This window comes from Rhopilema esculentum, chromosome 20, assembly GCF_057945365.1.
Source record: "Rhopilema esculentum isolate cy_ngs chromosome 20, ASM5794536v1, whole genome shotgun sequence".
Lineage (NCBI taxonomy): Eukaryota > Metazoa > Cnidaria > Scyphozoa > Rhizostomeae > Rhizostomatidae > Rhopilema > Rhopilema esculentum.
The window spans coordinates 4,454,746-4,480,836 of NC_142834.1; the positions used below are offsets into that span (position 1 = coordinate 4,454,746).

Consider the following 26,091-nt stretch of genomic DNA (forward strand, 5'->3'; position numbering starts at 1 on the left):
GTTTAAGGGTGTTTTTGAATTTGGTACAGTTGGGTCTTCAAATAAGACTCTTTGCTACCAATTTTATGCAATAAATTTAAGGTCTTTTTCAAATAGCGTCAAAAGACCATTTTAGGTTATGAATTGCACGCTAGAATCGCCTTGATAGGTCAATTTAACATTCGGAGACGTTTAAGGGTGTTCTTGATTTTGGTACCTTTGTGTCTTAAAATAAGACCCTTTCCTACCAATTTTATGCAATAAATTTATAGTCTTTTTCAAAAAGCGTCAAAAGACTATTTTAGGTTATGAATTGCACGTTAGAATTGCCTTGGTAGATCATTTTAACTTTCGGAGACGTTTAAGGGTGTTCTTGATTTTGGCACCTTTGTGTCTTAAAATAAGACCCTTTGCTACCAATTTTATGCAATAAATTTATAGTCTTTTTCAAATAGCGTCAAAAGACTATTTTAGGTTATAAATTGCAGGCTAGAATTGACTTGATAGGTCATTTTAACATTCGGAGACGTTTAAGGGTGTTCTTGATTTTGGTACCTTTGGGTCTTAAAATAATACCCTTTGCTACCAATTTTATGCAATAAATTTAAAGTCTTTTTCGAATAGCATCCAAAAACCGTTATGAGTAATGAATTGCACGCTAGAATTGCCTTGATAGGTCATTTGAACATTCGGAGTCGTTTAAGGGTGTTCTTGTTTTTGGTACCTTTGGGTCTTAAAATAAGACCCTTTGCTACCAATTTTATGCAATAAATTTAAAGTCTTTTTCAAATAGCATCAAAAAACCGTTATGAGTAATGAAGTGCACGCTAGAATTGCCTTGGTAGATCATTTTAACTTTCGGAGACGTTTAAGGGTGTTCTTTATTTTGGTACCTTTTGGTCTTAAAATAAGACCCTTTCCTACCAATTTTATGCAATAAATTTGAAGTCTTTTTCAAATAGCGTCAAATGACCACTTTAGGTTATGAATTGAACGCTAGAATTACTTTGATAGGTCATTTTAACATTCGGAGACGTTTAAGGGTGTTCTTGATTTTGGTACCTTTGGGTCTTAAAATAAGACCCTTTCCTACCAATTTTATGCAATAAATTTAAAGTCTTTTTCAAATAGCGTCAAATGACCATTTTAGGTTATGAATTGAACGCTAGAATTGCCTTGATAGGTCATTTTGACATTCGGAGACGTTTAAGGGTGTTCTTGATTTTGGTTCCTTTGGGTCTTAAAATAAGACCCTTTCTACCAATTTTATGAAATAAATTTAAAGTCTTTTTCAAATAGCGTCAAAAGAGCAATTTAGGTAATGAATTGCACGCTAGAATTGCCTTGATAGGTCATTTTAACATTCGGAGACGTTTAAGGGTGCTCTTTATTTTGGTACCTTTGGGTCCTAAAATAAGACCCTTTGCTACCAATTTTATGAAATAAATTTAAAGTCTTTTTCAAATAGCGTCAAAAGACCATTTTAGGTAATGAATTGCAGGCTATAATTGCCTTGATAGGTCATTTTAACATTCGTAGACGTTTAAGGGTGTTTTTGATTTTGGTACCTTTGGGTCTAAAATAAGACCCTTTCTACCAATTTTATGCAATAAATTTAAAGTCTTTTTCAAAAAGCGTCAAAATACCATTTTAGGTTATGAATTGCACGCTAGGATTGCCTCGGTAGGTCATTTTAACTTTCGGAGATGTTTAAGGGTGTTCTTGATTTTGGTACCTTTGGGTCTTAAAATAAGACCCTTTGCTACCAATTTTATGCAATAAATTTAAAGTCTTTTTCAAATAGCGTCAAATGACCATTTAAGGTTATGAATTGAACGCTAGAATTACCTGGATAGGTCATTTTAACATTCGGAGACGTTTAAGGGTGTTCTTGATTTTGGTTCCTTTGGGTTTAAAATAAGACCCTTTCTACCAATTTTGTGCTATAAATTTAAAGTCTTTTTCAAAAAGCGTCAAATGACCATTTTAGGTTATGAATTGCACGCTAGAATTGCCTCGGTAGGTCATTTTAACTTTCGGAGATGTTTAAGGGTGTTCTTGATTTTGGTACCTTTGGGTCTTAAAACAAGACCCTTTCCTACCAATTTTATGCAATAAATTTAAAGTCTTTTTCAAATAGCGTCAAAAGGCCATTTTAGGTTATGAATTGCACGCTAGAATTGCCTTGATAGGTCAATTTGAAATTCGGAGACGTTTAAGGTGTTCTTGATTTTGGTACCTTTGGGTCTTAAAATAAGACCATTTGCTACCAATTTTATTCAATAAATTTAAAGTGTTTTTCAAATAGCGTCAAAAGACCGTTTTAGGTAATGAATTGCACGCTAGAATTGCCTCGGTACATCATGGTGGATGGACCCTATTTTCTTTTGTGACCAAAATTATTAAAACTCAATAAAATTTATTAAAACCCATTCAGTTTTCTCTTAAAGTTTTCATTCGGTTTGTTACTTCTTTCCTTTTGACTATAATTTCTTCAACCTTTTTGCAAATTGTTTATATGTTTTGCGCAATTTACGTACAAATTCACCATAAGCCAGCATATGATACACTCTCTTATACAAAAAAGACAAAAAAGCCTTTTATCTTGCAGGACTGAATAAATTGTGAATCCGAGTCTGTGTCACCATCACTGCTATCTTTAAAACATTTTGATCATCTTGATGGTTGGAATTTTTTTCTTATTCTTAAAGAATGTCTCGTCATGTTTTATGCAAATAATAGCTTTGGAAATTATCAGGGAAAATAACATCAGAGCAAGAACTTGTAATTAAAATTCAAAAACTATGCATTAAATAGAAGACATTGTTTTCAATTGGATTCTGTTCTGATTTGTTACAAATAGTCTTGTTAATTTTTAGATAGTCTTCATCCGGTATTAAGTTAATAATGGTGTCAATTTACATTTCAAAGGTTCTAGTTTGTTTTCACACTTTCAAAGGTTATTCAAGAACAAAGGGGTGTTTTTACCTGTTTGTAAAGCTTCAATATGGGGGTCAAGACTGAAACTTTGCCCTAGACCTCAAAAAAACATCTGAGATACATTGTCTCGTGACATCATGTGAAGTTTTCCCAAATTTTGTTAAGAATTCTAAGAGATTTTCGTTTACAAACGCTAGTTTTAGCAAAAATTAATATAGTTTAATTATAGTTTAAAATTAAAAACGAGATTTTTCTAGCGTTTGAAAATTTTGATAGGAAATATTTCCAGCTTAAAAAATTCGGTGGGATTAATTTTCACTTGCCCTCAAACCACTCGATTTGTTTCAATATTCCTTTTTTTCTCCTACGGAGGAGACTTTCCTTCCCATCATGCCCAGCAAGGCATGTGCCAACAAAATTTTTCACTTTGAAAACAACATGGCTTCCAAGAAAATTATTATCGACAACAGTGTACTTATCCCAGTGGAAATATCTTACACAATCACCTTCGCGGCAACTGAAGATAACCAATAATTTCATGAAGGTAAGAAGTATCAAATTACTGCAATTTTTTACTTTGTTTTTATTTATAAACCAAATTTCTTTTGCCTTCTCTTCTTCTGTGCACGTGGTGTACGTGGTGTACACTTCGTCCCTCTAGCATGAAATCTTTCCAAAAAATTTTCTTTAGACGGCAGTTTGCGATTTTTCTCGACTTTTTTCAAAACCTTTCTTATTTTGATTTACCAAAGAAATTGCTTTAGAATTTCCTGGTCCCAAGAAAGGGGTTTTACAATTGAATTTGTTTTTCGTTTAAATTTCTAAGACCACTGCTAACCGGAAATTAAAGAAAATTTTTTTTTTCGTAAAAATTATTTGTCCAATATAGAATCACGGTTTTTTATATTGAAGAACTTTAATAAACTTTGTCCAAATTCTAAAGCCTAAAAGTAACCTAGGCACCCCTATTCTAAAGATAAATGATTACCCCCCCCCCCTTCCCCTTTGGTGAGAGAGGCCCAGAAAATTTTTAGAATGAAAACCTTTTTGCTGGACACAAACAAAAGTTCCTTGCTTGGTAGCTCTTTCAATAAAAATTTCTAAAAAGTAATTTTTTAATCTCTGGCAAAAATGTAAAAATGTAGCCACCTAACAATTCCTAAAATGCATTCAGCACCAAACAATGAGTTAGCTTGTTCTAGGCGTTGGCATATTGAACCTTCCGAAAACCAGTCGCTTTTTTCTTTATTTCTACCTATTTATGTTGAATGAGCTTTACATTTAACTCGCGAGCTAAACTTTTAGCGTCTCTCCTCCTGGCCCTTGAATAATGTCCACCCTGCTATGTGGTATTGACTTGACTGTAATCCCATCATCTTTGTAAAATCTTTGTTTTTCAGCATGCTATGTAGTCCTTAAGAATTCGGTTTCAGATAGCCCCCAAAATTAATACCTATGGAAAATGGAATACATGATGGAATTCTATGTTCTCATCTGCATGTATCATTATGATCATGAATGTCTTTGACGATTAATCTGTCTATCATCTCGGCAAAACAATGGTTAACATTAATTCATTAATACTATTGGTTATTGGTGTCAATATATAATCTTCTTAAGTATAGAAAAACATTTAAAACTATTGACAATGCGATTCTGCTGTGAAAATTGAAAGCACTAGGCATATAAGAAAAAAGAATCCCTCAAGTACATTGTCTGAAACTCCGTCTTGTTCCTAGTTTTTTAAAAACATAACCAGGAATACATTCCTTAATATTTTTTGCTTTAGCTTTCTTGGTTTCCGTGATTATCAGAACCTTTTTTTGTTGATAAAACTCTAAAAAAATGAATTCCGTTGCAGATCAAAACACATGGCTACGGAAGATTGTGTATGAATGACGAGGGACGTGGTGAGTGTTGTTTGGATGCCTTTTGAAAAAAGTAGAAAATAAACTGGTATTGCTTTGTCTTTCTCATCTAAATATTTGAGAAACCTTTTAAGTATTACATTTCCGAAAGCTATTTGCATCGCGAACCAACCTTTGCTTTAGGCTTCCAAACTGTGGTGTCTTTCTAACGTTTTAACGTCAAACGAGTGTCTTCTATAGGACCCTTTTCTAAGTTAGCTGATTTAATTTTTCATTTATTCGCTTGTTGCGATGTTGATCTTCATTATGATGATCATTAATTTCACATAAGATCAAACAAACTTTCTGATTTTCCAAATTGTCTATTCGTAATTATAGAGCAAAATTCTACCACTTAATGGTTTGCTAATTTAATCTGACCCTCTGCCCATTTCGCTGATTTGATCTTAGATTCATACTTTACAAAGCCCTTCTTCAAATTGATTCAGGTTTTCGGGATCTGCTGATATCTCTTTGATACTTTAGACCATCTATTATTGCTCTGAGCCTTTTTCCTTTTTGCAGAATTAATCTTTGATTTATCCTCTAGAAACCACTTCCTCATACTCATTAAAGTTTGTAAGATCTGCTAGTATCTCTTCAACACTTCAGACCATCCTTTGTTGTTCTGCCTCTCTGCCTTTCGTTGACTGGATCATTTTTAAAAAAATCTTTCTCAACACTCATTGAAGTTTGTGATTCTCGATGGTGTCTCTTCGACAATTGAGACCGTCCCTTGTTGTTCTTCCTCTCTGCCCTTTACGCTGATTTTTTAATTCATTCACTAAAAAATCTTTCTCAACATTCCTTGAAGCTTGTGATTTTCGTTGGTATCTTTTCGCTACTTCAGACCGTCCCTTGTTGTTCTTTCTCTCTGCCCTTTTCCCCTATTTTCGTTACTCTTTATTCTTTAAAAAAAATTTCTTAACACTCATTGTAGCTTGTGATTTTTGTTGGTGTCTCTTCGACACTTGAAACCGTCTCTTGTTGTTCTTCCTCTCTGCCCTTTCCGCTGATTTTTTTTAGTCATTTTAAAAAAAATCTTTCTCAACACTCATTGAAGTTTGTGATTTTCGATGGTGTCTCTTCGACAACTGAGACCGTCCCTTATTGTTCTTCCTCTCAGCCCTTTACGCTGATTTTTTTAATTCATTCACTAAAAAATCTTTCTCAACATTCCTTGAAGCTTGTGATTTTCGTTGGTATCTTTTCGACACTTCAGACCGTCCCTTGTTGTTCTTTCTCTCTGCCCTTTTCCCTTATTTTTGTTTCTCTTTATTCTTTAAAAAATATTTCTTAACACTCATTGAAGCTTGTGATTTTTGTTGGTGTCTCTTCGACACTTGAAACCGTCCCTTGTTGTTATTTCTCTCTCCCATTTTCCCTGATTTTTTTTTCTATTCATTCTTTAAAAATTCTTTCTCAACATTCCTTGAAGCTAGTGATTTTTGTTGGTGTCTCTTCGACACTTGAAACCGTCTCTTGTTGTTCTTCCTCTTTGCCCTTTCCTCTGATCTTTTTTAATTCATTCTCTAAAAAATCTTTCTCAACATTCCTTGAAACTTGTGATTTTCGTTGCTATCTTTTCGACACTTGAAACCGTCCCTTGTTGTTCTTTCTCTCTGCCCTTTTCCCTGAATTTTTGTTTCTATTTATTCTTTAAAAATCTTTCTAAACATTCATTGAAGCTTGTGATTTTTGTTAGTGTCTCTTCAACACTTGAATCCGTCTCTTGTTGTTCTTCCTCTCTGCCCTTTTCGCTGATTATTTTTATTCATTCCTTAAAAAATCTTTCTCAACATTCATTGAAGCTTGTGATTTTTGTTAGTGTCTCTTCAACACTTGAAGCCGTCTCTTGTTGTTCTTCCTCTCTGCCCTTTTCGCTGAATATTTTTATTCATTCCTTAAAAAGTTTTTCTCAACATTCATTGAAGCTTGTGATTTTTGTTAGTGTCTCTTCAACACTTGAATCCGTCTCTTGTTGTTCTTCCTCTCTGCTATTTCCGCTGATTTTTTTATTAATTAAGAAAAAAATCTTTCTCAACATTCATTGAAGCTTGTGATTTTTGTTAGTGTCTCTTCAACACTTTAAACCGTCTTTTGTTGTTCTTCCTCTTTGCCCTTTCCTCTGATCTTTTTTAATTCATTCTCTAAAAAATTTTTCTCAACATTCCTTGAAACTTGTGATTTTCGTTGCTATCTTTTCGACACTTTAAACCGTCCCTTCTTGTTCTTCCTCTCTGCCCTTTTCCCTGAATTTTTGTTTCTATTTATTCTTTAAAAATCTTTGTCAACATTCATTGAAGCTTGTGATTTTTGTTAGTGTCTCTTCGACACTTGAAACCGTCTCTTGTTGCTCTTCCTCTCTGCCCTTTTCGCTGATTATTTTTATTCATTCTTTAAAAAATCTTTCTCAACATTCATTGAAGCTTCCGATTTTTGTTAGTGTCTCTTCAACACTTGAATCCGTCTATTGTTGTTCTTCCTCTCTGCTCTTTTCGCTGATTATTTTTATTCATTTCTTAAAAAATCTTTCTCAACATTCATTGAAGCTTGTGATTTTTGTTAGTGTCTCTTCGACAATTGAAACCGTCTCTTGTTGCTCTTCCTCTCTGCCCTTTCCGCTGTTTTTTTTTTCTCATTCTGAAAAAATCTCTCTCAACATTCATTGAAGCTTGTGATTTTTTTTGGTGTCTCTTCGACAATTGAAACCGTCTCTTGTTGTTCTTCCTCTCAGCCTTTTCCGCTGATTTTTTTTTCATTCTGAAAAAATCTTTCTCTATATTCATTGAAGCTTGTGACTTTTTTTGGTGTCTCTTCGACAATTGAAACCGTCTCTTGTTGCTCTTCCTCTCTGCCCTTTCCGCTGATTTTTTTTATTCATTCTGAAAAAGATCTTTCTCAACATTCATTGAAGCTTGTGATTTTTTTGGTGTCTCTTCGACACTTGAAACCGTCCCTTGTTGTTCTTTCTCTCTGCCCTTTTCCCTGAATTTTTGTTTCTATTTATTCTTTAAAAATCTTTCCCAACATTCATTGAAGCTTGTGATTTTTGTTAGTGTCTCTTTCGAAAATTGAAACCGTCTCTTGTTGCTCTTCCTCTCTGCCCTTTCCGCTGATTTTTCTTATTCATTCTGAAAAAGATCTTTCTCAACATTCATTGAAGCTTGTGATTTTTTTGGTGTCTCTTCGACACTTGAAACCGTCTCTTGTTGCTCTTCCTCTCTGCCCTTTTCGCTGATTATTTTTACTCAGTCCTTAAAAAATCTTTCTCAACATTCATTGAAGCTTGTGATTTTTTTTGGTGTCTCTTCGACAATTGAGACAATCTATAGTTGCTCTTCCTCTCTGCCCTTTCCGCTGATTTTTTTTAATCATTCTGAAAAAGATCTTTCTCAACATTCATTGAAGCTTGTGATTTTTTTGGTGTCTCTTCGACACTTGAAACCGTCCCTTGTTGTTCTTTCTCTCTGCCCATTTCCCTGAATTTTTGTTTCTATTTATTCTTTAAAAATCTTTCCCAACATTCATTGAAGCTTGTGATTTTTGTTAGTGTCTCTTTCGACACTTGAAACCGTCTCTTGTTGTTCTTCCTCTCTGCCCTTTTCGCTGATTATTTTTATTCATTCCTTAAAAAATCTTTCTCAACATTCATTGAAGCTTGTGGTTTTTGTTAGTTTCTCTTCAACACTTGAATCCGTCTCTTGTTGTTCTCCCTCTCTGCCCTTTTCGCTGATTATTTTTATTCATTCCTTAAAAAATCTTTCTCAACATTCATTGAAGCTTGTGATTTTTGTTGGTGTCTCTTCGACACTTGAAACCGTCTCTTGTTGTTCTTTCTCTTTGCCCTTTCCGCTGATCTTTTTTAATTCATTCTCTAAAAAATCTTTCTCAACATTCCTTGAAACTTGTGATTTTCGTGGCTATCTTTTCGACTCCTGAAACCGTCCCTTGTTGTTCTTTCTCTCTGCCCTTTTCACTGAATTTTTGTTTCTATTTATTCTTTAAAAATAATTCTCAACATTCATTGAAACTTGTGGTTTTTGTTAGTGTCTCTTCGACACTTGAAACCGTCTCTTGTTGCTCTTCCTCTCTGCTTTTTCGCCGTTTATTTTTATTCATTCTTTAAAAAATCTTTCTCAACATTCCTTGAAGCTTGTGGTTTTTGTTAGTGTCTCTTCGACACTTGAAACCGTCTCTTGTTGCTCTTCCTCTCTGCCTTTTTCGCTGATTATTTTTATTCATTCTTTAAAAAATCTTTTTCAACATTCATTGAAGCTTGTGATTTTTGTTAGTGTCTCTTCAACACTTGAAATCGTCTCTTGTTGTTCTTCCTCTTTGCCCTTTCCGCTGATTTTTTTTTAATTCATTCTCTAAAAAATCTTTCTCAACATTCCTTGAAACTTGTGATTTTCGTGGCTATCTTTTCGACACCTGAAACCGTCCCATGTTGTTCTTTCTCTCTGCCCTTTTCCCTGAATTTTTGTTTCTATTTATTCTTTAAAAATCTTTCTCAACATTCATTGAAGCATGTGGTTTTTGTTAGTGTCTCTTCGACACTTGAAACCGTCTTTTGTTGTTCTTCCTCTTTGCCCTTTCAGCTGCTCTTTTTTAATTCATTCTCTAAAAAATCTTTTCCAACATTCCTTGAAACTTGTGATTTTCGTGGCTATCTTTTCGACACCTGAAACCGTCCCTTGTTGTTCCTTCTCTCTGCCCTTTTCCCTGAATTTTTGTTTCTATTTATTCTTTAAAAATCTTTCTCAACATTCATTGAAGCTTGTGGTTTTTGTTAGTGTCTCTTCGACACTTGAAACCGTCTCTTGTTGCTCTTCCTCTCTGCCTTTTTCGCTGATTATTTTTATTCATTCTTTAAAAAATCTTTCTCAACATTCATTGAAGCTTGTGGTTTTTGTTAGTGTCTCTTCGACACTTGAAACCGTCTCTTGTTGCTCTTCCTCTCTGCCTTTTTCGCTGATTATTTTTATTCATTCTTTAAAAAATCTTTCTCAACATTCATTGAAGCTTGTGATTTTTGTTAGTGTCTCTTCAACTTTTGAATCCGTCTCTTGTTGCTTTTCCTCTCTGCTCTTTTCGTTGATTATTTTTATTCAGTCCTTAAAAAATCTTTCTCAACATCCATTGAAGCTTGTGATTTTTGTTAGTGTCTCTTCAACACTTGAATCCGTCTCTTGTTGTTCTTCCTCTCTGCCCTTTCCGTTGATTATTTTTATTCATTCTGAAAAAAATCTTTCTCAACATCCATTGAAGCTTGTGATTTTTTTTGGTGTCTCTTCGACAATTGAAACCGTCTCTTATTGTTCTTCCTCTTTGCCCTTTCCGCTGATCTTTTTTAATTCATTCTCTAAAAAATCTTTCTCAAAATTCCTTGAAACTTGTGATTTTCGTGGCTGTCTTTTCGACACTTGAAACCGTCCCTTGTTGTTCTTTCTCTCTGCCCTTTTCCCTGAATTTTTGTTTCTATTTATTCTTTAAAAATCTTTCTCAACAGTCATTGAAGCTTGTGATTTTTGTTAGTGTCTCTTCAACACTTGAATCCGTCTCTTGTTGTTCTTCCTCTCTCCTCTTTTCGCTGATTATTTTTATTCATTCCTTAAAAAATCTTTCTCAACATTCATTGAAGCTTGTGATTTTTGTTAGTGTCTCTTCGACACTTGAAACCGTCTCTTGTTGCTCTTCCTCTCTGCCTTTTTCGCTGATTATTTTTATTCATTCTTTAAAAAATCTTTTTCAACATTCATTGAAGCTTGTGATTTTTGTTAGTGTCTCTTCAACACTTGAAATCGTCTCTTGTTGTTCTTCCTCTTTGCCCTTTCCGCTGATTTTTTTTAATTCATTCTCTAAAAAATCTTTCTCAACATTCCTTGAAACTTGTGATTTTCGTGGCTATCTTTTCGACACCTGAAACCGTCCCATGTTGTTCTTTCTCTCTGCCCTTTTCCCTGAATTTTTATTTCTTTTTATTCTTTAAAAATCTTTCTCAACATTCATTGAAGCATGTGGTTTTTGTTAGTGTCTCTTCGACACTTGAAACCGTCTTTTGTTGCTCTTCCTCTTTGCCCTTTCAGCTGCTCTTTTTTAATTCATTCTCTAAAAAATCTTTTCCAACATTCCTTGAAACTTGTGATTTTCGTGGCTATCTTTTCGACACCTGAAACCGTCCCTTGTTGTTCCTTCTCTCTGCCCTTTTCCCTGAATTTTTGTTTCTATTTATTCTTTAAAAATCTTTCTCAACATTCATTGAAGCTTGTGGTTTTTGTTAGTGTCTCTTCGACACTTGAAACCGTCTCTTGTTGCCCTTCCTCTCTGCCTTTTTCGCTGATTATTTTTATTCATTCTTTAAAAAATCTTTCTCAACATTCATTGAAGCTTGTGATTTTTGTTAGTGTCTCTTCAACACTTGAATCCGTCTCTTGTTGCTTTTCCTCTCTGCTCTTTTCGTTGATTATTTTTATTCAGTCCTTAAAAAATCTTTCTCAACATCCATTGAAGCTTGTGATTTTTGTTAGTGTCTCTTCAACACTTGAATCCGTCTCTTGTTGTTCTTCCTCTCTGCCCTTTCCGTTGATTATTTTTATTCATTCTGAAAAAAATCTTTCTCAACATCCATTGAAGCTTGTGATTTTTTTTGGTGTCTCTTCGACAATTGAAACCGTCTCTTATTGTTCTTCCTCTTTGCCCTTTCCGCTGATCTTTTTTCATTCATTCTCTAAAAAATCTTTCTCAACATTCCTTGAAACTTGTGATTTTCGTGGCTATCTTTTCGACACCTGAAACCGTCCCATGTTGTTCTTTCTCTCTGCCCTTTTCCCTGAATTTTTGTTTCTATTTATTCTTTAAAAATCTTTCTCAACATTCATTGAAGCATGTGGTTTTTGTTAGTGTCTCTTCGACACTTGAAACCGTCTTTTGTTGCTCTTCCTCTTTGCCCTTTCAGCTGCTCTTTTTTAATTCATTCTCTAAAAAATCTTTCCCAACATTCCTTGAAACTTGTGATTTTCGTGGCTGTCTTTTCGACACTTGAAACCGTCCCTTGTTGTTCTTTCTCTCTGCCCTTTTCCCTGAATTTTTGTTTCTATTTATTCTTTAAAAATCTTTCTCAACAGTCATTGAAGCTTGTGATTTTTGTTAGTGTCTCTTCAACACTTGAATCCGTCTCTTGTTGTTCTTCCTCTCTCCTCTTTTCGCTGATTATTTTTATTCATTCCTTAAAAAATCTTTCTCAACATTCATTGAAGCTTGTGATTTTTGTTAGTGTCTCTTCAACACTTGAATCCGTCTCTTGTTGTTCTTCCTCTCTGCCCTTTCCGCTGATTTTTTTTTTCATTCTGAAAAAATCTTTCTCAACATTTATTGAAGCTTGTGATTTTTTTTGGTGTCTCTTCGACAATTGAGACAATCTCTAGTTGCTCTTCCTCTCTGCCCTTTCCGCTGATTTTTTTTAATCATTCTGAAAAAGATCTTTCTCAACATTCATTGAAGCTTGTGATTTTTTTGGTGTCTCTTCGACACTTGAAACCGTCCCTTGTTGTTCTTTCTCTCTGCCCATTTCCCTGAATTTTTGTTTCTATTTATTCTTTAAAAATCTTTCCCAACATTCATTGAAGCTTGTGATTTTTGTTAGTGTCTCTTTCGACACTTGAAACCGTCTCTTGTTGTTCTTCCTCTCTGCCCTTTTCGCTGATAATTTTTATTCATTCCTTAAAAAATCTTTCTCAGCATTCATTGAAGCTTGTGATTTTTTTGGTGTCTCTTCGACACTTGAAACCGTCCCTTGTTGTTCTTTCTCTCTGCCCTTTTCCCTGAATTTTTGTTTCTATTTATTCTCTAAAAATCTTTCCCAACATTCATTGAAGCTTGTGATTTTTGTTAGTGTCTCTTTCGACACTTGAAACCGTCTCTTGTTGTTCTTCCTCTCTGCCCTTTTCGCTGATTATTTTTATTCATTCCTTAAAAAATCTTTCTCAACCTTCATTGAAGCTTGTGATTTTTGTTAGTGTCTCTTCAACACTTGAATCCGTCTCTTTGTGTTCTTCCTCTCTGCCCTTTCCGCTGATCATTTTTATTCATTCCTTAAAAAATCTTTCTCAACATTCATTGAAGCTTGTGATTTTTGTTAGTGTCTCTTCAACACTTGAATCCGTCTCTTGTTGTTCTTCCTCTCTGCCCTCTTCGCTGATTATTTTTATTCATTCCTTAAAAAATCTTTCTCAACATTCATTGAAGCTTGTGATTTTTGTTAGTGTCTCTTCAACACTTGAATCAATCTCTTGTTGTTCTCCCTCTCTGCCCTTTTCGCTGATTATTTTTATTCATTCTTTAAAAAATCTTTCTCAACATTCCTTGAAGCTTGTGGTTTTTGTTAGTGTCTCTTTTACACAATTGAATCCGTCTCTTGTTGTTCTCCCTCTCTGCCCTTTTCGCTGATTATTTTTATTCATTCCTTAAAAAATCTTTCTCAACATTCATTGAAGCTTGTGATTTTTTTTGGTGTCTCTTCGACAATTGAAACCGTCTCTTGTTGTTCTTACTCTCTGCTCTTTCCGCGGATTTTATTTATTCATTCTGAAAAAATTATTTCTCAACATTCATTGAAGCTTGTGATATTTGTTGGTGTCTCTTCGACACTTGAAACCGTCTTTTGTTGTTCTTCCTCTTTGCCCTTTTCGCTGATTATTTTTATTCATTCCTTAAAAAATCTTTCTCAACATTCATTGAAGCTTGTGCTTTTTGTTAGTTTCTCTTCAACACTTGAATCCGTCTCTTGTTGTTTTCCCTCTCTGCCCTTTTCGCTGATTATTTTTATTCATTCCTTGAAAAATCTTTCTCAACATTCATTGAAGCTTGTGATTTTTGTTGGTGTCTCTTCGACACTTGAAACCGTCTCTTGTTGTTCTTTCTCTTTGCCCTTTCCGCTGATCTTTTTTAATTCATTCTCTAAAAAATCTTTCTCAACATTCCTTGAAACTTGTGATTTTCGTGGCTATCTTTTCGACACCTGAAACCGTCCCTTGTTGTTCCTTCTCTCTGCCCTTTTCCCTGAATTTTTGTTCCTATTTATTCTTTAAAAATCTTTCTCAACATTCATTGAAGCTTGTGGTTTTTGTTAGTGTCTCTTCGACACTTGAAACCGTCTCTTGTTGCTCTTCCTCTCTGCCTTTTTCGCTGATTATTTTTATTCATTCTTTAAAAAATCTTTCTCAACATTCATTGAAGCTTGTGATTTTTGTTAGTGTCTCTTCAACACTTGAATCCGTCTCTTGTTGCTTTTCCTCTCTGCTCTTTTCGTTGATTATTTTTATTCAGTCCTTAAAAACTCTTTCTCAACATTCATTGAAGCATGTGGTTTTTGTTAGTGTCTCTTCGACACTTGAAACCGTCTTTTGTTGTTCTTCCTCTTTGCCCTTTCCGCTGATCTTTTTTCATTCATTCTCTAAAAAATCTTTCTCAATATTCCTTGAAACTTGTGATTTTCGTGGCTATCTTTTCGACACCTGAAACCGTCCCATGTTGTTCTTTCTCTCTGCCCTTTTCCCTGAATTTTTGTTTCTATTTATTCTTTAAAAATCTTTCTCAACATTCATTGAAGCATGTGGTTTTTGTTAGTGTCTCTTCGACACTTGAAACCGTCTTTTGTTGTTCTTCCTCTTTGCCCTTTCAGCTGCTCTTTTTTAATTCATTCTCTAAAAAATCTTTCCCAACATTCCTTGAAACTTGTGATTTTCGTGGCTATCTTTTCGACACCTGAAACCCTCCCTTGTTGTTCCTTCTCTCTGCCCTTTTCCCTGAATTTTTGTTTCTATTTATTCTTTAAAAATCTTTCTCAACATTCATTGAAGCTTGTGGTTTTTGATAGTGTCTCTTCGACACTTGAAACCGTCTCTTGTTGCTCTTCCTCTCTGCCTTTTTCGCTGATTATTTTTATTCATTCTTTAAAAAATCTTTCTCAACATTCATTGAAGCTTGTGATTTTTGTTAGTGTCTCTTCAACACTTGAATCCGTCTCTTGTTGCTTTTCCTCTCTCCTCTTTTCGTTGATTATTTTTATTCAGTCCTTAAAAAATCTTTCTCAACATCCATTGAAGCTTGTGATTTTTGTTAGTGTCTCTTCAACACTTGAATCCGTCTCTTGTTGTTCTTCCTCTCTGCCCTTTCCGTTGATTATTTTTATTCATTCTGAAAAAAATCTTTCTCAACATCCATTGAAGCTTGTGATTTTTTTTGGTGTCTCTTCGACAATTGAAACCGTCTCTTATTGTTCTTCCTCTTTGCCCTTTCCGCTGATCTTTTTTAATTCATTCTCTAAAAAATCTTTCTCAAAATTCCTTGAAACTTGTGATTTTCGTGGCTGTCTTTTCGACACTTGAAACCGTCTCTTGTTGTTCTTCCTCTCTGCCCTTTTCGCTGATTATTTTTATTCATTCCTTAAAAAATCTTTCTCAGCATTCATTGAAGCTTGTGATTTTTTTGGTGTCTCTTCGACACTTGAAACCGTCCCTTGTTGTTCTTTCTCTCTGCCCTTTTCCCTGAATTTTTGTTTCTATTTATTCTCTAAAAATCTTTCCCAACATTCATTGAAGCTTGTGATTTTTGTTAGTGTCTCTTTCGACACTTGAAACCGTCTCTTGTTGTTCTTCCTCTCTGCCCTTTTCGCTGATTATTTTTATTCATTCCTTAAAAAATCTTTCTCAGCATTCATTGAAGCTTGTGATTTTTTTGGTGTCTCTTCGACACTTGAAACCGTCCCTTGTTGTTCTTTCTCTCTGCCCTTTTCCCTGAATTTTTGTTTCTATTTATTCTCTAAAAATCTTTCCCAACATTCATTGAAGCTTGTGATTTTTGTTAGTGTCTCTTTCGACACTTGAAACCGTCTCTTGTTGTTCTTCCTCTCTGCCCTTTTCGCTGATTATTTTTATTCATTCCTTAAAAAATCTTTCTCAACCTTCATTGAAGCTTGTGATTTTTGTTAGTGTCTCTTCAACACTTGAATCCGTCTCTTTGTGTTCTTCCTCTCTGCCCTTTCCGCTGATCATTTTTATTCATTCCTTAAAAAATCTTTCTCAACATTCATTGAAGCTTGTGATTTTTGTTAGTGTCTCTTCAACACTTGAATCCGTCTCTTGTTATTCTTCCTCTCTGCCCTCTTCGCTGATTATTTTTATTCATTCCTTAAAAAATCTTTCTCAACATTCATTGAAGCTTGTGATTTTTGTTAGTGTCTCTTCAACACTTGAATCAATCTCTTGTTGTTCTCCCTCTCTGCCCTTTTCGCTGATTATTTTTATTCATTCTTTAAAAAATCTTTCTCAACATTCCTTGAAGCTTGTGGTTTTTGTTAGTGTCTCTTTTACACAATTGAATCCGTCTCTTGTTGTTCTCCCTCTCTGCCCTTTTCGCTGATTATTTTTATTTATTCCTTAAAAAATCTTTCTCAACATTCATTGAAGCTTGTGATTTTTTTTGGTGTCTCTTCGACAATTGAAACCGTCTCTTGTTGTTCTTACTCTCTGCTCTTTCCGCTGATTTTATTTATTCATTCTGAAAAAATTATTTCTCAACATTCATTGAAGCTTGTGATATTTGTTGGTGTCTCTTCGACACTTGAAACCGTCTTTTGTTGTTCTTCCTCTTTGCCCTTTTCGCTGATTATTTTTATTCATTCCTTAAAAAATCTTTCTCAACATTCATTGAAGCTTGTGCTTTTTGTTAGTTTCTCTTCAACACTTGAATCCGTCTCTTGTTGTTTTCCCTCTCTGCCCTTTTCGCTGATTATTTTTATTCATTCCTTGAAAAATCTTTCTCAACATTCATTGAAGCTTGTGATTTTTGTTGGTGTCTCTTCGACACTTGAAACCGTCTCTTGTTGTTCTTTCTCTTTGCCCTTTCCGCTGATCTTTTTTAACTCATTCTCTAAAAAATCTTTCTCAACATTCCTTGAAACTTGTGATTTTCGTGGCTATCTTTTCGACACCTGAAACCGTCCCTTGTTGTTCCTTCTCTCTGCCTTTTTCCCTGAATTTTTGTTCCTATTTATTCTTTAAAAATCTTTCTCAACATTCATTGAAGCTTGTGGTTTTTGGTAGTGTCTCTTCGACACTTGAAACCGTCTCTTGTTGCTCTTCCTCTCTGCCTTTTTTGCTGATTATTTTTATTCATTCTTTAAAAAATCTTTCTCAACATTCATTGAAGCTTGTGATTTTTGTTAGTGTCTCTTCAACACTTGAATCCGTCTCTTGTTGCTTTTCCTCTCTGCTCTTTTCGTTGATTATTTTTATTCAGTCCTTAAAAAATCTTTCTCAACATTCATTGAAGCATGTGGTTTTTGTTAGTGTCTCTTCGACACTTGAAACCGTCTTTTGTTGTTCTTCCTCTTTGCCCTTTCAGCTGCTCTTTTTTAATTCATTCTCTAAAAAATCTTTCCCAACATTCCTTGAAACTTGTGATTTTCGTGGCTATCTTTTTGACACCTGAAACCGTCCCTTGTTGTTCCTTCTCTCTGCCCTTTTCCCTGAATTTTTGTTTCTATTTATTCTTTAAAAATCTTTCTCAACATTCATTGAAGCTTGTGGTTTTTGTTAGTGTCTCTTCGACACTTGAAACCGTCTCTTGTTGCTCTTCCTCTCTGCCTTTTTCGCTGATTATTTTTATTCATTCTTTAAAAAATCTTTCTCAACATTCATTGAAGCTTGTGGTTTTTGTTAGTGTCTCTTCGACACTTGAAACCGTCTCTTGTTGCTCTTCCTCTCTGCCTTTTTCGCTGATTATTTTTATTCATTCTTTAAAAAATCTTTCTCAATATTCATTGAAGCTTGTGGTTTTTGTTAGTGTCTCTTCAACACTTGAATCCGTCTCTTGTTGTTCTTCCTCTTTGCCCTTTCAGCTGATCTTTTTTAATTCATTCTCTAAAAAATCTTTCTCAACATTCATTGAAGCTTCCGATTTTTGTTAGTGTCTCTTCAACACTTGAATCCGTCTCTTGTTGTTCTTCCTCTCTGCCCTTTCCGCTGATTTTTTTTATTTATTCTGAAAAAATCTTTTTCAACATTCATTGAAGCTTGTGATATTTGTTGGTGTCTCTTCGACACTTGAAACCGTCCCTTGTTGTTTTTTCTCTCTGCCCTTTTCCCTGAATTTTTGTTTCTATTTATTCTTTTAAAATCTTTCTCAACATTCAATGAAGCTTGTGATTTTTTTTAGTGTCTCTTCGACACTTGAAACCGTCTCTTGTTGCTCTTCCTCTCTGCCCTTTTCGCTGATTATTTTTATTCATTCCTTAAAATATCTTTCTCAACATCCATTGAAGCTTGTGATTTTTTTTGGTGTCTCTTCGACAATTGAAACCGTCTCTTGTTGTTCTTACTCTCTGCCCTTTCCGCTGATTTTTTTTCTTCATTCTGAAAAAATCTTTCTCAACATTCATTGAAGCTTGTGATATTTGTTGGTGTCTCTTCGACACTTGAAACCGTCTTTTGTTGCTCTTCATCTTTGCCCTTCCAGCTGATCTTTTTTAATTCATTCTCTAAAAAATCTTTCCCAACATTCCTTGAAACTTGTGATTTTCGTGGCTATCTTTTCGACACCTGAAACCGTCCCTTGTTGTTCTTTCTCTCTGCCCTTTTCCCTGAATTTTTGTTTCTATTTATTCTTTAAAAATCTTTCTCAACATTCATTGAAGCTTGTGGTTTTTGTTAGTGTCTCTTCGACACTTGAAACCGTCTGTTGTTGCTTTTCCTCTCTGCTCGTTTCGCTGATTATTTTTATTCAGTCCTTAAAAAATCTTTCTCAACATTCATTGAAGCTTGTGGTTTTTGTTAGTGTCTCTTCAACACTTGAATACGTCTCTTGTTGCTTTTCCTCTCTGCTCTTTTCGCTGATTATTTTTATTCAGTCCTTAAAAAATCTTTCTCAACATTCATTGAAGCTTCCGATTTTTGTTAGTGTCTCTTCGACACTTGAAACCGTCTGTTGTTGCTTTTCCTCTCTGCTCTTTTCGCTGATTATTTTTATTCAGTCCTTAAAAAATCTTTCTCTACATTCATTGAAGCTTCCGATTTTTGTTAGTGTCTCTTCAACACTTGAATCCGTCTCCTGTTGCTTTTCCTCTCTGCTCTTTTCGCTGATTATTTTTATTCAGTCCTTAAAAAATCTTTCTCAACATTCATTGAAGCTTCCGATTTTTGTTAGTGTCTCTTCAACACTTGAATCCGTCTCTTGTTGTTCTTCCTCTCTGCCCTTTCCGCTGATTTTTTTTATTCATTCTGAAAAAAATCTTTCTCAACATTCATTGAAGCTTGTGATTTTTTTGTGTGTCTCTTCGACAATTGAAACCGTCTCTTGTTGTTCTTTCTCTCTGCCCTTTCCGCTGATTTTTTTTATTCATTCTGAAAAAATCTTTCTCAACATTCATTGAAGCTTGTGATATTTGTTGGTGTCTCTTCGACACTTGAAACCGTCTTTTGTTGTTCTTCCTCTTTGCCCTTTCAGCTGATCTTTTTTAATTCATTCTCTAAAAAATCTTTCCCAACATTCCTTGAAACTTGTGATTTTCGTTGCTATCTTTTCGACACTTGAAACCGTCCCTTGTTGTTTTTTCTCTCTGCCCTTTTCCCTGAATTTTTGTTTCTATTTATTCTTTTAAATTCTTTCTCAACATTCATTGAAGCTTGTGGTTTTTGTTAGTGTCTCTTCGACACTTGAAACCGTCTCTTGTTGCTCTTCCTCTCTGCCCTTTTCGCTGATTATTTTTATTCATTCCTTAAAATATCTTTCTCAACATTCATTGAAGCTTGTGATTTTTGTTAGTGTCTCTTCAACACTTGAATCCGTCTCTTGTCGTTCTTCCTCTCTGCCCTTTTCGCTGATTTTTTTTATTCATTCTGAAAAAAATCTTTCTCAACATCCATTGAAGCTTGTGATTTTTTTTGGTGTCTCTTCGACAATTGAAACCGTCTCTTGTTGTTCTTACTCTCTGTCCTTTCCGCTGATTTTTTTTATTCATTCTGAAAAACTCTTTCTCAACATTCCTTGAAGCTTGTGATTTTCATTGGTATCTTTCCGACACTTGAGACCGCCCCTTGTTGTTCTTCCTCGAAACCTTTTCTTTGATTTTTTTTATTCATTCTCTAAAAAATCTCTCCCAACATTCATTGAAGCTTGTGATTTTCGATGGTGTCTCTTCGACAACTGAGACCGTCCCTTTTTGTTCTTCCTCTCTGCCCTTTACGCTGATTTTTTAATTCATTCACTAAAAGATCTTTCTCAACATTCCTTGAAGCTTGTGATTTTCATTGGTATCTTTTCGAAACTTGAGACCATCCTATGTTGTCCTTCCTTTCTGCCCTTTTCCCCTTTTTTTCATTCCTTAAAAATTTTTCCCAACACTCATTGTAGCTTCTGATTATCGTTGGTTTCTCTTCGACATTTGAGTCCCTCCCTTGTTGTTCTGCCTCTCTGCCTTTTTCCCTGATCTTTTATTTATTTATTCTCTAAAAAGTGTTTCTCAACACTCATTGAAGCTTCTGATTTTCGTTGGTGTCTCTTCAAAACTTGAGATCGTCCCTTGTTTTCCTTCCTCTCTGCCCTTTTTCGTCATTTGTTTTTTTCATTCTCTAAAAATTATTTCTCAACATTCATTGAAGCTTCTGATTTTCGTTGGTGTCTTTTCGAAACTTGAGACCGTCCCTTTTTGTTTTTCCACTTAACCCTTTTCCCTGATTTATCCTTTTATCCTTTCCATAAAAAACCTTCCTCAACATTCATTGAAGTTAGCGAGTTTCTTTGGTGTCTCTTAAAAACTCGAGACCGTCTTTTGTTGTTCTTCCACTTTGCCCTTTTCCCTGATTTATCCTTTTATCCTTTCCATAAAAAACCTTCCTCAACATTCATTGAAGTTAGCGAGTTTCTTTGGTGTCTCTTAAAAACTCGAGACCGTCTTTTGTTGTTTTTCCACTTTGCCCTTTTCCCTGATTTATCTTTTTATCCATTCCATACAAAACCTTTCTCAACATTCATTGAAGTTTACGAGTTTCTTTGGTGTCTCTTAAAAACTCGAGACCGTCTTTTGTTGTTTTTCCACTTTGCCCTTTTCCCTGATTTATCTTTTTATCCATTCCATACAAAACCTTTCTCAACATTCATTGAAGTTTGCGAGTTTCTTTGGTGTCTCTTAAAAACTCGAGACCGTCTTTTGTTGTTCTTCCACTTTGCCCTTTTCCCTGATTTACCTTTTTATCCATTCCACAAAAAACCTTTGTCAACATTCATTGAAGTTTACGAGTTTCTTTGGTGTCTCTTAAAAACTTGATACCGTCTTTTGTTGTTCTTCCACTTTGCCCTTTTCCCTGATTTATCTTTTTATCCATTCCATAAAAAACCTTTGTCAACATTCATTGAAGTTTGCGAGTTTCTTTGGTGTCTCTTAAAAATTTGAGACCGTCTTTCGTTGTTCTTCCATTTTGCCCTTTTCCCTGATTTATCTTTTTATACATTCCATAAAAAACCTTTGTCAACATTCATTGAAGTTTACGAGTTTCTTTGGTGTCTCTTAAAAACTCGAGACCGTCTTTTGTTGTTCTTCCACTTTGCCCTTTTCCCTGATTTATCTTTTTATCCATTCCACAAAAAACCTTTGTCAACATTCATTGAAGTTTACGAGTTTCTTTGGTGTCTCTTAAAAACTTGAGACCGTCTTTTGTTGTTCTTCCACTTTGCCCTTTTCCCTGACTTATCTTTTTATCCATTCCATAAAAAACCTTTCTCAACATTCATTGAAGTTTGCGAGTTTCTTTGGTGTCTCTTAAAAACTTGATACCGTCTTTTGTTGTTCTTCCACTTTGCCCTTTTCCCTGATTTATCTTTTTATCCATTCCACAAAAAACCTTTGTCAACATTCATTGAAGTTTGCGAGTTTCTTTGGTGTCTCTTAAAAACTTGAGACCGTCTTTCGTTGTTCTTCCATTTTGCCCTTTTCCCTGATTTATCTTTTAATCCATTCCATAAAAAACCTTTCCAACATCAATTGAAGTTTGCGAGTTTCTTTGGTGTCTCTTAAAAAGATGAGACCGTCCCTTGTTGTTCTTTCTTTTTGCCCTTTTCCCTGATTTTTTTTATTTATTCCTTAAAGAATCTTTCTCAACACTCATTGAAGGTTCTGATTTTCGTTGGTATCTCTTCGACATTTGAGTCCGTCACTGGTTGTTCTGCCTCTCCGCCCTTTCCCTGATTTTGTATTTATTTATTCTCTAAAAAATTTTTCTCGACACTCATTGAAGCTTGTGACTTTCGATGCCCTCTCTTCAACACTTGAATTATGACTGAAGAACTTTTAGAAAGGTCTCATAAGATCATTTTGCTAAATTTCTGAAAGTGCCTTTCTCTGGCTTTATTCGGAAATACTTCATGCTCGCAGAAAGATGAACTTAGGACAACATTTGGTTTGACATGGCTTGGATTGATTAAGGCTGTTCTATCAATTGAGGTACTAATTCATTTATAATTATTTTGATATCTTGAAACATATGGGGCTTGGGAGTGAAAAGGGAGCATAAACATTTCAATTAACACAGGCATAGGAAATCACAAAATATTTTCAAGACAGCAACATGCGAAAACTCTTACATTGACATTGTGTTTTGTGTTCAATTTTTAATCGTTTGAATAAAGTGCTACACAGGCAATATTATAAGGTGCAGTGATGATCAATTTGTGCAATGATGAATGGAAAATGTGCAGCAATGAGTCTGAATTCATGCAGCGTGAAATTTTCTAATTGTTTTCATTAGTAATCAAAATGTATGAAACAGCCACCAACTAAACAAAAAGTGCAATTTGTTTAATCAAAAATGTTGTAACTTTTAAAAACTAGCTGATATTGATATATACCTAGGGGTTGGCATATTGTCTTGCGCATAAGACGGCTTGTTGAACTAGTTTTAGGTCTGTTGTGTGCTGAGACTAAATTTTTGCAATGGATAATGGATACACGCAATGGATACACGGACATTTCTTATATCATTCTCACCCGCTCAAAGCCTACAAGTTCCCCAAATTTACCAAGAAATCGGTTTCTCGCTTAAAGTTTACTAAAGGAGCACTTGATTCAGTTACAAAAAGTTCCAATCGATTTTTCTTGGGAAATCTGTTTTCATGTGTGATATATTTATTTATGTTTGCTAGTGTCTTCTTTCGCTGGTATGTTTCAATAAATCATGAAGCAAATTTATCACATTTTATATCTAATAGGCAATAGCGAGTTGGCACAATCATTTTTATCGTAGTAAGCATAAGTTTGTCTTTTTTGTATTCAGTTACGAGAGCTTCAGCTACTTCTAAGTGAACTTCAGCTAATCAGCTGCGCTGTATCTTCAATACTGAAGCCTAAAGTGTACCTCTACCCATCCCTCTCTCATTAGGTGGTGCTATGATGATCAGTCCAAGTTCATTTACTTCCAGCTAATAAATTTTGAAAAAGAGGTGGGGGTCGATTAAGGGTCGACCTTTAAAGCTCTTCAAGAAAAGGAATGGGTACATATAGATGGGTACATTAGTTATATGAAATCTACCCTTAATTTTGCTGCATGAAATCTACCCTTAATTTTGGGGTATTAGTTTGTTGATGAAAAGCATAACAACCCTATCGGCAAAACGGTACTCGGACTAATGCTTTACTGCCAATTGCGATACTAGTTTGAATTGCAAAATTTATGTATTTGTGCAGTGATGAATACCTTAGAATATTGTCTGTTGCTACATCACTTCTAGGTCCACCATTTACCAATTATATCTATGCAACTCATAGTCAGGTCTCCGTACTTTTATCGTTAGATATCTTTCAATAGGTGCATCACCAATCCACAAATATTTTGCGACATATCTTTATACCTATGTTTGGATAAGATATGAACCCAAGAATCACCCTTTTACATTTCCTCGACTATCCTCATAGGGTGTATGCTCACTATTCTCATTACCAGCAATGAAACATGTCTGAAAATTGAAGTCCATTGCTGATACATTGACATTATGACGAAAATTCAGGATGATTGTGCAGTTGGCATCTTCAACATTTTTCAAACGTTTTTCCAGCCAGAATGATCAAACCAGCAGACATTCTGTCTAACAAGAATTCCAGCTCATTCTCGACCTTTAAAGTACTTTCCAACTTACAATCAAACCAAAATACCATTATGTTTTCAGTCTAAAATATAGCACCTTGAAATTATTTTCTTTTTCTCTTTGACCCCTTTGAATTTTGCATACACATCATATTTCCCCTTCTCAGTTAGGTCTAATGGATATTTTGTAGCAAAAATTTAAGTCTTTGCTATCAAAAGAATGTTTGTTTGAAAGAATTTTTATGTTTTTTGGATATAATATCTTATTTATGTCTGGGGTCAATAGTCTGGCTTCAGAAGAAGGTTAGATTTAGAATGTTAGAAGCAGTGGCAATAAATTGCAATTTTATTCTGTTTTGTGCACTGTTTGTAATAGACAATTGGGACTGACAAAAGGGGGCTGGGATGCTGGGTATCATTTAATAATGACAAAAAATGGCGTTGTAACACAATTTATATTTACTACTAAGTCTATCATTTCAAATTATTCCGGGTATCGGACTGTTGAATTTGTTAGCAAAAGACTGCCATTACAAATGATCTGAAACTATCAATTCTATATTGCAAATAGATACTGTGGAATAAGAATTGGGAAAAAGATCATTCATTGACCTCATGCCCCTTGTTCAGATCTTATCAGCTATTCCTTTGAATTTGTGAAAACTAATGATTTTTTAAGCATGGAGGATATTTACAAATTGAATAAAGCTAATATTTCTGCTATGTAGTTAAATATCCTGTGAGACCTATATCACTCTGCCTTGAAAGCCAAAAAAAGGTTCCTCGTCGGGGGCTAGCCAACGAAGGTATCCCTTTGTCTCCTAGGAATACCCTCTATCTGACAAGCGTTGTGTGCAACGTCAATGGACGCAGACCGGCACCACAAGTCAGAGTAAGGGCTAGCCCCCACCATATCCCTTTGTCTCCTTTGGGATATCATTCTGACAGCGTTGTGTGCGAGTGTCAGGAGGAACTGGGTGCTTATTTGCGAAGTTCATTTTTATATGTGGCAGTGGGATTGTTTGAAACTAACAAATTAGAATAAACGGTATTTTACTAGCAATATTGGATCCTCTCAATCAAGCTGGAGGGTGGTTTTCATCAACCAATCATATCATTGTAAAGAGGGTGAGGCAAGAATGCTTTGCCATGAAAGACAGCCAAAACAGAGAGCTACGAAAAGCTTACCAAATTTCCGTTAGACAGAGTACAGCCATGTTATTATAAAGATTTATTATCTGTGAAATCCTTGGTTTACACAGTAAAACTGTAAACTGTTACCGGTAAATAAAAAATTGGTTACTCTTAGAGCCTTATTTCACGTCTCGAACATATGCTTTGTTATACTCTGTCAATCTCACACTTGAATTCCTGATATATCTGCTTCTTGTGCTTGCTATACACAAAGCTTGTGTTGCATTTAAACATGGCCGATAATTTTTGTTTAGCAGCGACATGAGCAATCCTCCATAATGCTCATCCTTAGATTGATCGACGTTTATAACATTATTCAATTGATAAATATGAAATTATAAAATGATTCAAGAAAGTAAAACTGATTTTGGATAGTTAAGTGAAAATGTCTAACTTTGTACGATTTCAACAATTTTTTGTGTAGCTTTGATTCAGCGATCCCCCTTAATGTTCATCTTTAGATTGATTGACATTTATAAATTTAGTCAGTTGATAAATATCAAACTATCAGTTGAACTAAGAAGGTAACACTGATTTCATATAGTTTGCTGAAAATGTCTAAGTTTTATACTATTTCAACAATTTTTCTATTCGGTTACAATTGAGTATAAAACTATAAGTTGAACTAGGAAGGTAACACAGATTTTGGAGTGTTTGTTGAAAATGTCTAAATTTTATACGATCTGAACATTTTCTATTTGGCTACGATTGAGCCATTTTCCATAATGTTCATGTTTAATTGATCGACATTTTTTACTTATTTAAATTGATAAATAAAAAAAATAACCTAAACTAAAAATTGTAAAACTGAACGTGTAGAGTTTGTTGAAAATGTCTAAATTTTATGCAATTTTAACAATGTTCCATTTGGCTCCGATTGATAAATATCAAAATATAACATAAACTAAAAATTTAAAACTGAACGTGTAGAGTTTGTC

At 34.6% G+C, this 26,091-nt stretch overlaps 1 protein-coding gene across 1 annotated transcript in view; it reads left to right on the forward strand.

Moving 5' to 3' along the window:
• The first annotated feature begins 3,356 nt into the window (after positions 1–3,356).
• LOC135696566 (uncharacterized) overlaps positions 3,357–26,091 on the forward strand; it is a 173,096-nt gene continuing 150,361 nt past the window's right edge. Inside the window, exons 1-2 of the mRNA XM_089114301.1 lie at positions 3,357–3,463; positions 4,781–4,829. Coding sequence (XP_088970427.1) covers positions 4,815–4,829 — 15 coding nt within the window. The 5' untranslated portion in view covers positions 3,357–3,463; positions 4,781–4,814. The remainder of the gene's footprint in view (positions 3,464–4,780; positions 4,830–26,091) is intronic.